The sequence below is a fragment of the Vipera berus genome (assembly GCF_964194415.1).
Source record: "Vipera berus genome assembly, chromosome: 8".
Lineage (NCBI taxonomy): Eukaryota > Metazoa > Chordata > Lepidosauria > Squamata > Viperidae > Vipera > Vipera berus.
This window is the reverse complement of record NC_138211.1, coordinates 7,636,967-7,650,237: the sequence shown is the minus strand read 5'-3', so window position 1 is coordinate 7,650,237 and position 13,271 is coordinate 7,636,967. Positions and strand designations below refer to the sequence as shown.

The 13,271-nt window shown below is 40.7% G+C and overlaps 1 protein-coding gene across 3 annotated transcripts in view; it reads left to right on the top strand.

The window, feature by feature from the left end:
- Positions 1-13,271, top strand: part of FLI1 (Fli-1 proto-oncogene, ETS transcription factor) — a 91,080-nt gene that overhangs the window by 45,065 nt on the left and 32,744 nt on the right. For all 3 annotated transcript variants that reach the window (XM_081333691.1, XM_081333690.1, XM_081333692.1), the window contains exon 2: positions 11,923-12,134. In XM_081333691.1, coding sequence (XP_081189817.1) covers positions 11,923-12,134 — 212 coding nt within the window. The remainder of the gene's footprint in view (positions 1-11,922; positions 12,135-13,271) is intronic.

Here is a 13,271-nt window from a genome sequence, read left to right as displayed (position 1 = left end):
CAATCATCCAGGTCATAGTTGTCCCAAAGGTGCTTTTCAAGAAGCAACTGGACATTCTTGGGTTGGTTTGTTTTTTCCTTGAAAACATTTCACTTCTCATCCAAAAAGCTTTTTCAGTTCTGACTTATCAATCCTTCCATTCCTCACTGTTCAGTCAGAACTCAAGAAGCTTCTTGGTTGAGAAGCGAAATGTTTTCAAGGGAAACAAAATGCAAGAAAATTGAGTTGCCTATTGAAAAGTGCCTTTGGGATTATCTTGGCGACCTTTCTGAGCTGAGCATGTGAAATTTACCTGGCTGCTCAGTCTTAAAAAAGTTCATAGAAAATATTCCTTTGGGAAGTCCTCCCTTGAGACTTAATAGAAGTGTAACAAACCAAGAAAGTTGTGGATTATTGTAGAATTTATTACAGAATCAAGATGGGACATTTGCATATATCCCTTGGCCATTTTATAATAAAATAAGTGCATTTTGTGTTAAGAGATAACCTTTACTGTCATTTTTTCTTTTTACTGTGGGCACACTGGCACACATCAAAAATGAAATTTGGTTGCCTGCTCTCAAAAGTGTACACATACAGTACATAACCCACATATAAACATGCTATTGTACATGAATCTTTCATTCATATTTTCTTCTCGTTAGAAATAAATTTTGAAAATGGATTCTTCTTCACTGAATCAAGATCAGGCGGGAAAAAAATATCAGGCAACATTTTATTTATTTATTTATTTATTTATTTAATTAATTAAATTTTTATACCGCCCTTCTCCCGAAGGACTCAGGGCGGTGAACAGGGCATATCTTAAAACTACAAAAGTACAAAAGTTAAAAAAGAATTAAATTATTTTGCTGCAGCACTAAAGTGAGTCTGCTTGATATGGGATAGGCAGACTACTTAAACATAAATGCAAAATTTAAAAAAAAATACTATGGCCTGATCATTCTTAAAATGTTTAGCCCACTAATATGCACTTCATGCTGTACAGTAGAAATGTCTACTGTTCAAGGGCCATTGAGGCCCAGTCTTGCAGATGATGAACCAGGTGCCTTTGTGGGTTTACAATAGCAATACCCCCTTTTGTCTGACTTTAGAATCCAGACAAGCATTTGCCTTGTCTGAAACTGAGTTCTAGCATCCTTGCACTCAGAGTCAGACCCAGAGACCAAGTCTCTAGATTTCTTTGGAAGACTGATGAAATTAGGGAATTTTTCCCCCTCCACTGACATAGCTAAAAATTCAAGAATAATTTTCAAGGTTTGAAAAGCCTCTCTAAATAGGTTGATTGTAGAAAATCAAAACCATAAGGAAAGAATTCAAAGAATTCTCAAAAAAAATTATTAATTTTCTATTTCTACATTTGATTAGTGCTTAATAAACTTCACGTTGTCTGGGTTAATTTATTTGCTTAACAATACAGGTTACATTCTTAGTCTCTACCCCATTTTTCCAACCATTGATTATTTTATCAATGGTTGGAAAAATGGGGTAGAGACTAAGAATGTAACCTATATTCCATGTTTGAAAATATTCTGTATCTTCTTTCTCTTTGGTCCTCAGTGTAAGTCTATGTACTTCAGCACAGCCCAATATCTTATTGATTATCTCTTTGTCTAGTGGCATTTCTTCATTCTTCCAGCGCTGAGCAAATAACTATCCTCGCTGCTGTTAATACATGCAATGTTAAATATACACTTTGCTTATCAGATTTTTCTGGTATTATACCGAGGAAGAAAAGTCTCTTTCTTCCATTTCTATGATGCAATGGATAAATAGCCTTTTCTTTGGGACAAGAGCCCTAAATTTTATCTAATCTCTTGTTTTAGTAATGGACAGATCTAGCATCAATATTTTCCACCACATGAGAAGTAGCTTTCACGCCACACTATATAGCTAGTACTGGGCTTACAACCACAGTTTGGACCAGAATTTTCATTGTGGTTGTTAAGTGACTTCCTACACAACTTTTTTTTTTTGCTCAGGTTTGTTAAGCAAATCACTGTGGTTGTGAATTGTGAAGTTGTTAATTGTGAAGTCAATTGTGAAGTTGTTAAGCGAATCTTGACTTTGCTTAGTTGGAAGGTCCTCCTGGAAAGGTTGTAAATGGTGATTACATGCTGCAACCTTTTATTGCTGGTTACCAAGCTTCTCAGTTGTGATTCTGCGACTGTAGAGATTCTGTGACAGTCATAAGTCTGAGGACCGGTCACTTTTTCCTGTCACTATAACTTCAAATGGTCCCTAAATGAATATTCGTAAGTCGAGGACTACTACCTGTACCCTTAACAATTGTCTCCTGCAAATGTAGGCACAACAGTAGTGCTTAAACACAAAGAGCCCTGAAGCGTGAAGATTTGCATCTGGTTTCCTTTTGAACATGCTCTTAGAGAACGATGAACATGAAGGTGTTCTGATAGGTTGCATTTGTCACCTTCAAAAATGTGGAACAGGAAACACAGCTACTTCTCTTTATCCTAAATAAGTTGCAGCAGTTTGGGGCGTGATGTGCACAAATACACTGAAAGGGTCTTTTTTTTTTTTTGATGTTGAGAAAATGAGCAAAATCACTGAAGATGCTGCCAAATGGATGGCCTTGGGAACTTTCCAGTCGAAAGAAATAATATAGCTGTTCGTTATTGCCTTCTGCAATGTGGCGTTTTGATGGTTGGTTTGGGGTAGGAAGAATTGTGTTGAAAGAAATGGTTAGAAAATGCAGGCAACTTCAGAAATAAAATATGGTGATTTCTGGATCCCCAGTGAAATTCTGAAAAAAAAAATATTCTTACAATAAGGGCTCATCTGGAGCAGCCCTGCTGAACTTCATAACAGGAACTCAAATTTCCCTAGTCCAAAACCAGTATACCAGTATTCAGTTGTCAAATATCAAATAGGCTCATAATTCACCTGGATCTCTGCTATCTACAGTTCATAACTCAGTAATCTTGCTAGCTTGCTAGTTCCAGTTATAGTCCATACATTCCATGCAAGCCTCCAGCCTACAAACCTAGACAGTGGCTGTCATGCCGCCCAGATGTTTCTGTTTGGCAGAAAACTGTAGAGGTATAATTGCCTGGTGATCTAGCAACGGTTGTAAATTACATATATGCTAATGTGATGGAATGTAGTCTGGATTCCCAAGAGGGAGGGGCTTCCTTCCAGAGAATCAGGAGACAGCAAAGTTTGGTTGGGAGGGAGAGGGTGAAGACAGTTTCTCCCTAGTTTCTCAGAGTATATCTTTAATTTTGCAAATGGTTGCTTTAGTTTGACAAGATTTCTGTCTATAGGTGAGGAACAATAACTTAGAAGTAGCTCTGTGTGTCTTTCCTGGGTTTTGGAGCCTGACAGCAAATTTCCACCATTGTTGTTGTTGAAAAAACTCACTACTAGATCATCCTGATTATTCTATATGCCAAGAATCCTTAAAGGATCGCTACTAAAATTCACGAGACAGGCAGCCAATGTATCTCTTGTGCCAGTGTGCACGCAGTTGAGAAATGAGTGATATATAGCTATGTTAAAACTCAGATCCAAACGCAGCTTGCAAATTGGCCCACATTCTTTCCAAGCTTGCAATCCACCAAAACCCAGGGGTGCATCCTCTCACTCCTTGCAAGACAAAAACATTAATGAATCTTTGCAGAAAATGAGATCAGTTAAACCACCCCAGAGAACTTTCAGTGGGTTAAGAGCTGGATTTTCTATTCCCCCCCCCAGTGTGATTGTGACTGGGGGAAAAAAAGAAAATATCTTGATGTAATCTTGTTGAGATGTTTTTGTTGGAATGCCACAAGAGGACTTGCTTGCAACAAGAAAAAAAACACATTACTTTTTTCCTATAGGCGTGTGCAGAGGCAAGCGGTCAGAATGGAGCCAGAGACTGGGGTGGGTGTAGAAAGAAAATAGAGATGCATGCCAGCCCAGTGGGGGCAACACTTTTGGATTCTACTGCAAAATGTGAAGACCAGTTAGTGACAAGACATTATAAGAGTTCAAGAGAAGGACAGGCTGGTCAAGGTAGCACTGCCTGGATTCTTGAGTTTTAGTCAGAGCTGCAGAATGCTCATTACAACCTTGTTTCTACTAGGTGGGTTTAATAGAGCACATGTTAGGGATCTTAGTCTGTAAAAGAGCAAATAAAAATAAATAAATAGAAGTTATTTGTGATAAAAAGAAGTTGAATTGAAGACTTTCCAGCAGGTTATGAGCTAGCAACAACAACAACAACAACACAATGAATTGTATGCAGCAGCCAACTGGAAGCCAATGGAAAATTTGGAGCATTGTCTTAATATCATAACTTCATTAGCAATGCCACAGAATAGAATAGCAGAATTCAGTTCACTGAACTAAGAATCTTTAAAGAATGAGGATATATCTGCTAGAGGAGGAGGAGGAACAGCAGTAATGGTGCTGGGAAGGACACTTTCTGAAGACCTGTGTAGACAATTAAAAGTAGAAGGAACAATAGTAAGATTTGATATAGGGGAACACCATTGCAGTGTTTCACAGCCTTGGCAATGTGAAGATTTTTGATCTTCAACTTCACCTTGGCTGGGGAATTCTGGGAGTTGAAGTTGCACATCTTCAAGTTGCCAGAGTTGAGACACACTGGCTTAATGTGTCACAGCTCTTGAACCATCTTAAGATTGAGAAAGATTGACTGAATCCCCACACCAATAGGGAGAACTGATGGGGCAGTATCTCTCTCTCTCTCTCTCTCTCTCTCTCTCTCTCTCTCTCTCTCTCTCTCTCTCTCTCTCTCTCTCTCTCTCTCTCCCTCTCCCTCTCCCTCTCCCTCTCCCTCTCCCCCTCTCCCTCTCCCTCTCCCTCTCCCTCTCCCTCTCCCTCTCCCTCTCCCTCTCCCCCCTCTCTCTCCGATCTTGATATAAGCTAAACGTTCCACATTCCACAGTACCGTAAATTCATTCATACAAACTTGTCCATTATTTTGTTTTTAGATGTTAGCCCAATTTGTTACAAAGGAAAATGTACCTTGCATTCTTTCCCATTTTTACTGGTAGCTTTGCCAGAATATGGTCCATTTCCTCTGCCTACCCTCTCTCTCTTTTGCCAGAATATGGTCCATTTCCTCTGCCTACCCTCTCTCTCTTCAGTAAGACATCTCAAACCAGAAATGAATGTTATAGTCTTTGTACTCTATCAGCTCCCTGTGAATGTTTCCTATTGGGCTTCCGCCCATTGTTTCAGAATCTATTGGAATAACAAAACAGGATGTAGCTAAACAATGCTTATGAATGTAGCTGGAATAATAGTGTCATGGGTGGGTTAAAAATAATAATGAATGGGTCCTGATGGTTGCAAATGGGTCAGCATTCCAGTGGGAAAGAGCATCAAAAAGTCGTTTCAGTTCTCTGAATGAATTGATCAGCTTGATGTTTTCAAATTGTGGTCCAGAGGAATGGTGGAATGGTAAATCATGGCTGACAGTAGAAGACAATTCACAGCGGTCAAGAAAAGGCCTCTTTCCACCATGGCAAGCCTAAGAGAGCATTGGATTAGCTTCAAGGCATATTTTTCAGTCTACGAGGAAGATGGAAAAAAAACAGTTTTCATAAGTGAGTGTACATTTTGCATTCGAAAAAAGTGACTTCTAATATCTCTAAGATCTTTACCAAAAGCTTTTGTAATCAAAACAAATACATTGACTAACAAGAGTTCTTTGATTTGGTGTAAGGCAGCTTTTCATATTCGTCACATTTCTCAATGGCACAATACTTAAAAAGATAAACTGGGAAATTCTGGGAGTTGAAGTCCACACATCTTAAAGTTGTTGAGGCTGAGAAATATTGAGTTCTCCCTCCAGATCAGAATCTGTGGTTCCATAGGAAGAGACCTCACCTTTTGCCTGTTATTATCACCGACATCCAACAAGTGCTAAAAGATCCCACTGCTGAAATAATCCTGGTCCACAATTTCCTTGTAGCAGAAACATAATTTAAAATCAGCCTGCGAAAAGCTGAAACATAAACTCCTCTAATGTGACTTTGCCTTTTTAAATTTATTCATCTAAGAAGTGGTTGGGGTTGGGGTTTGCAAACTAGCCAGTTTCTGAAACCATCTTATTCCTGGCCCCAAGCATCTCCAGCTGAATTGACCATAAAACCTGCTAAAACAATATTTACAACTGGGTCTGCAATAGGCAACTGTGTATTTATAGCCCGGGGGTCAATGCTGACAAATAGAGATGCCTAATTATTTCCCAAGAAAATGAAGGAAACAACTGGAGATAAAGATTGGTGGGTGGAGGAACTGAGTCGATACAGAGAGAAGGAACAAGTTTCTCCAGGCATGGTCTGTGGGCAATTGAGGGTGCTGTAAATTATTATGTACAAGCCAGATGTGAGCATTAAGGGGAAAGTGGGGCATATTTCATAAAAGAGGCAAGTTCAAAATCTTGAACCGATTTGCCAGCTCAGATCAATCTACCAGATCCAGATGGTTCTTGTTGTGATTAGCATTATAAGTTTAGCCTGGCTGCCAAATCAGCTGCAGTACTTTGGCCGGGACACAGCTTTGCTTCAGACTAGGAGCAGAGCCTGGAAGAGTCCTTATTGTGTCTGTTGTTGTTACTTCTTTGAACCACGCAAGATTGCTCATTGCTCGTTCAGCTCTTTCTTCTTTCTCAAGGAAAGAAATAGTGGGGGGGGGGGGAGAAGAATTCTCATTTAATTGTGTCTGAGTCTCAGAGATGGCCTGGACAAGTCCCTGTGGATCTCTTGGCAAGGTTTTTCAAAAGAGATTTATCCATTGTCTCCTTCTGTGACTGAGAGTGTCTCCCAGCTGGCTTTGCGCAGTCTCCCAGTTTCTAACCTGATGTCTCAACCACTACACCAAGCTGGCTCTCATAAAATTGTTAGGCAGAAGAAAAATGACATTATTATAGAGATAAAAAGTGCTTCTGGAATGGGGTTCAGAAATTAAGGAAGAGCTGAGCGCGAGTCTTGTTTAATGTAGTAAGGTCTGCATGAACATTGTAGACCAGGTCTGCATACCTCTCGACTACAGCCCATCAGCCATGGATAGTGGCTTACCAGATGGTTGGTCCAGCTACTGTTTTTGCAGTCATGGTACACCAAGAGTTTATCAAGCTTCTAATAAGCCACCATATGTGGCTGATGTACTCTAGTTGTTACTCTGTTTGGTTTGATGGACCATACTCCTCTGGATGTGAGGAGTAGGATTTTTCACCAGACCTATTTCTGGGTCATTAGCCAACCTTTTCATTAGGGATAATGAAGCAGTCACTTCAGGTAGCAGACCAATGAATAGTGAGATGGACCAAATACATCTGAATGATGTCCATAAAGTATCTAGCTAATTTGTTATTGGAATGATAATTGGACATATTGCCACTACTGGAGAAAGAACACTTTTCTATAATTGCTCCAGGTCAGATGGTGGGAATTGGGAGTTCCTCTTCTGTAGAGGAGTTCTTTCTTCATCAGCTTGCTCTACCTGTGGGCCCTGCACAAAAGCAGGTGGAAGAAAGACAAGGGCTGTAATGACTGACTGACTGAATTGGTGACTGGTAAATAATTTTCTTATCTCTTCTTAAACCACTCTTGCCAATTGGCAAGGGTGTAACAAGTGAAGTTTTTTCTGAAATAGAGCAGAGCCTACAGGATATGACTTGGTTTTCTCCTTTTGAGATGAGACACTGCTAGAAAGATACCATAGTAAGACATCAACTAACCAACCCCTGTCCACTTGTGTCTGACTCTAGGGAGCAGTGCTCATCTCTGTTTCTTAGTGGAGGGAGCCAGCATTGTCCAAAGATGCTTCTGTGGTCATGTGGCCAACATGACTATATGCTGAGGCCAGCCAAATGCTGTATTAATGGGGAAATGCTGTAAATTGCATGGTTGCCTATTTCCATATTTTAAATATGTAGTTATTGTTTTTAAGTGCTGCAATGGAAAAGCTTATGAATTGAGATGGATGTTTATTACTAGAGTGTGCAAATAAAATAAATGAACACGTCCACCACAAAACAAAGTGGCAGTTATATCCTTGTCTTGAGCTGCTCTCTTTATATCTCTAGAGAAATCCCCCCACACCACCCATCTCTGGCTTTAACAGATAACTTTGTTATCTTTTGCATGACTGTTGGGATAGAGGAAAAAGGAAGTTAATTAAGAACTCCTGATATTCATTCCCTGATTTCATTGCTTTCTTATGAGTGATTTTTCCATTTCTTTCTTGCCTCTCACAAAATAACGTGATGAATTTACTGGAATATGTATCATGGCTGTGATAAAAATCATTGGGATGAACTACAACATTATGCTGCAATTTCATGTTCTAAGAATAAACCACAATGGCTTGTGTTGTCCTGTCTTCTCTTCTTCCTCTAAATATAGATCAAATCTTGAAGATCACAAGTGAAAGTCTGCAGACTGTGTCTTCCACCATCATGAACTAAAGTTGAAATAACTTGCACATTGCATCAATCCCTAATATGGCTTTGTCAGTTGAGTTCTTGGTGTTTTCTGAGTTTGCTTAGCTTCCTGCAGACATCTCACCAACAGATTAGGCAACATCGTCAGTGCACTGGTGAAGTTATCTGAAGGAAAAGAAACAAGCTCAGAGAATATCAAGAACCCAACAACTGAATCCTGACCTACATAGATCCCCAGTATATGATTTACTGGGGACGTGGTGGCTCGGTGGGTTAGGACGCTGAGCTTGTCGATCAGAAGGTCGGCAGTTTGGAGGGTCGAATCTCGAGTGCTGCGTAGCAGAGTGAGTGCCTGTTACTCATCCCAGCTTCTGCCAACCTAGCAGTTCGAAAGCACGTAAAAAATGCAAGTAGAAAAATAGGAACCACTACGGTGGGAAGGTAACAGCGTTCCGTGTGCCTTTGGCATCTAGTCATGCCGGCCACATGACCACGGAGACATCCTCGGACAAGCGCTGGCTCTTCGGCTTTGAAACGGAGATGAGCACTGGCCCCTAGAGTCGGAAACGACTAGCACGCACGTGCAGGGGAACCTTTACCTTTACCTTTTATATGGTTTATTAGTGTACATTTAGTACATTTGAGGTGTCTGACTGGTATATGCCTGTCCTATTTTGTTGTACAATTATCTCTTAATAAGGACAGTCATCATGATTTTTCCACCCCTCATTTAAATCCCAAAGAACAGCTCCTGAGCAAATACCTCCCATGATGGCGTTTTAGACAGCTAAAGAAGCTACAAGAGTAATGCAGAGGCATGAATAAAACAGTCATAATAGCATCTTTAGCTGTCTTACAGTCCAAAGTGAGATTAAAAAGCACATCCAAAGAGATTTGGAAAAACTCTAAGGCACCCTAAAAATGAGAACAGAGGCATAATATTACTTTAAAAAAAGCATCACAAAACATCTCCTCCTCTGCCCTATGGATGCATCCTGACCTTCCAACTGAAGATTAGTTTGAGGAAGGTTGTTAGGCAGCAGAATGCCTATATTATGAATTTTCCTTGCAATGCTTCAGGTCTAAACCTTCAATTATCTGGCAAAGCTCTCGCCCTTTGGACTCTTGCCACTAAAGCCTTGCTCCATGTTTTGGCCCACAACAGGTTTATAAATTGTTTTCTGTAGGAATTCTTTCCATACCTCTGTTACTTCTGAAGGTGTTTTTCTTCCCTATGTCCTGCCTTCCTTCCACCAGTCACCCCCATATAAAAGTCAAGGCTCTGTTTCGTGAATTGGCCTCAAGAGACACAGGACTGAGCTGTGTCGGCCGGCACAGAAACTTGGTTGGGTCTTGGCTCAGCCACAGACAGAGCCCAGAGCGATATGCCAGGAATGTAGCATAAAAATGAGGAAAGCTAAAACTGGCCTACTACCAAGGACAACATCATGTAAGATATTAAAAAAACAAGGCATCTGTCTCAGGTCTAGTCGAGACTGTTGGGCAAAGACAGAGACCAACAACTGTGTAGTATAGAAGTAAGGGTCCCATTGCTCTGTTGCGTGGTAGTCATGCTTTGATTATGCTTAGGAACTAGATAATAGTACCACCGTACCATACCATTCTACTCCACACCACACCACTCCATTCCCTTCCATAACATTCCCTTCCCTTCCCTTCCATACCATACCACACCACACCACACCATACCATACAATACCATAACACACCATACCATAACACACCATACCATAGTATATCATACCATTCTACTCCACACCACACCACTCCATTCCCTTCCATAACATTCCCTTCCCTTCCCTTCCATAACATTCCCTTCCCTTCCCTTCCATACCACACCACACCATACCATACAATACCATAACACACCATACCATAGTATACCATATCATTCTACTCCACACCACACCACTCCATTACCATTCCATTCCCTTCCCTTCCATTCCACGCCATGCCACGCCATGCCACACCATACCATACCGTACCATACTGTACCATTCCCTACCATACCATTCTACTCCACACACCACACCACTCTATTCCACTCCACTCCATTCCCTTCCCTTTCCTTCCATTCTATACCACACCACACTACTCCACACCACGCACCGCACCACTCCAGTCCACACCACACCATATGATAACATACCATATACTATATCATGCCATAACATTCCATAATACCATTCCATATCATACCACACTACCTTAGGAACTATATTATAGTAGTTCTATGTCTGTAGAGATACTATCAAAAGGGATCAACATGATCATTTCTTCCATATATGATACATCTTTGTTGAATGTGGTCAGCCCTATGGTTAAAGTCCACAAGATGTGAAAAGCTTCAGAAAACCATGCTACTCACAACCATGACACCCAAACTCGGCAAAATAGCTAGATTCTAGCACCATGTTTTCAGACATTTGAGGCCAGAGTTGAGGTGTTAAGAATAGAAGTATTAGTAGAAGATTTCTGGGAGTCAAATTGCCCCCATTTCTACCTTTACTTGAAGGGCAAGAGAAGTCAAAATCACATTTTTTTAAAAAAAAAAAGTCATCCATTTTGCACCTGAACTCCAATGATGCACGTTTTGGAGGACTGGGGCATATAAATGAGATTTTGAGGGATCCAGATAACATCATCAGTGCTAGTGTAAGGGTGTTGCCTAGTTTGGGTAATGAAACATCTGTAAGACTACAGCCAAGGATCCCTCATTTCAACCCTATGCTACAAATATTCTCCTTTAAATGAGGCTCTGTTTGTGGGTCTTAAGCTTCAAATTGGCTGACATTGGCTTTGATTGACCCAAGATTCCTTCTCCTTCCTGGCTAGCTTTCCAGGATTTCAGACATTCTCAACATTTGTCCATAGGTGGCATTTTTTAACGCGCAGATGCCGATATTGAAATATTGTAACACAGCACATTGGAGCTGACTTTCACATGATATGTTTCCAGGTTGTCTTGGCCATAAGCGCCAGCAGACGGGTGGTGCTGAATAAAATAGCACTCCAGATGACTGATGGGGAAAGTGGCGTCCACATGGTTACTTTTTCCATGTAGCAGAACGTTTAGCTCAGCCGTTACTTTCCCTCATCCATCATGAAAATCTTGTCAGCTCCAAATTCAGGGAGTTACCTTCACCATGTATCCACAAAGCAACCGGCTGGAGAAGGGTGGCTTAGCTCTTCTTAATCTGGCTGGCAGGTTACCAAAACAAAGGAAGGTGCTCCTCCACAGGTCTTCTGCTCTAGGTTCTTCCAGCTTGCTCAGATTAAGATGCAAAAACCCACAAGTTAGGCTCAATGGTTAGATGGAAGCACAAAAGATGCTGATTCAATTTGCAACTCTGGGGTGAATGCCAGTTTCAGATCGAGCCTTTCTGGATATCTCTTTGCCAGTCGTGAGAAGGAGATATAAGTGAACCTCTAGCCTAGGGATAACACCTGCTTTAATTGCTCTTTCTCCTGTTGATATCTAGGAGGCTCTCTCAGTGGTGAGTGAAGATCAATCACTCTTTGATTCTACCTACGGAGCTGGTGCTCACCTTTCCAAAGCAGACATGACAGCCTCAGGGAACCCGGATTATGGTCAACCACACAAGATCAACCCTTTACCTCCCCAGCAAGAGTGGATCAATCAGCCGGTCCGTGTCAATGTTAAGAGGGAATATGATCATGTGAATGGATCCAGGTAAGGATGGACAAGTGCCTATCTGCAGCATGATATCTTATCAGGGCTATAAATATCCAGTCACCCACCAGATGGCAGCAAAGATATACAGATAGTTGCAACTTTGCTGCCATCTAGAGGGCGTAAAAATTTTGTATCTCAGATGGACTAGACTTTCTATGGTAGCTAAGTGGGTTTATAAAGCTTGATGACACAGGGAAGCTTGGAAAAAGGATGAGATTGGGGGCAAGTTACATATTATGTGACTGGGCTGTCTTCCATTCATTAACATTTCACATAGAGACACTCTGTCTTTCTCTTATACATGCACACAAATGCACAAACAAATCCATTCATAAAACTACTATCAAGAGAAATGACGGGAAAGCAATTTCTTATCATATCAGTATGCATTGCGTAGATTTTCTTAAACCAGATTTGAATCAAAGCATGGATTTACTCTTTTATGACACTTTTAGCCCATGGCCCAAAAATTGTATCAGAATCTTGACTTCTCCCTTTGCAACCATGCACACATTTCTTCCTTGGTCTTCAACCTTCTGTGACATCCCTATTCCCAATGAAGCTGTATCTCTGCTTGATATGAGAAAATTAAGAAGCAGTAGCCATAGGCAGATCAGACGACAATAGCTGGCACATAATGGGGACAATATGTAATTCTGGGCAAGCCAAACCATTTTAAAATTATTACCCACCTAGGGGGCAGATAAATATTTTTGAATGTAGGTCTGGACTGGATGATTACTGCTGGCACAAAGATGTCGTCAAGAAAGCTGGGACAAATGCTTAATTGATTAGTTAAATGGTTGGATTTTGGAGATTGAACAGGTCACAAGGATGGAAGGACTGACATTGAGATCAAAGGCTTTGCAGTGATGATCCCAATGTAGAAATTAGCGAGAGTAAATTAATTTAAAACAACATAATTTCAGGAGAGGCGAGAGGAAATAAACTCTTTTTATGACGCATGAGTAAGGTGCAAAGTAGCTGTGATGTGAGATGAAGGTTTGCATAGAACCCCCCTCATTGTTTTCAAAATTTTAAATAGTGTAGAAAGTTGGATAGTTGATGTGGCATTTCTCTATTGCCAATGTAAGTGCATGAACCATCTCCCAAGTTTTCTTCTAAAGGACCAGT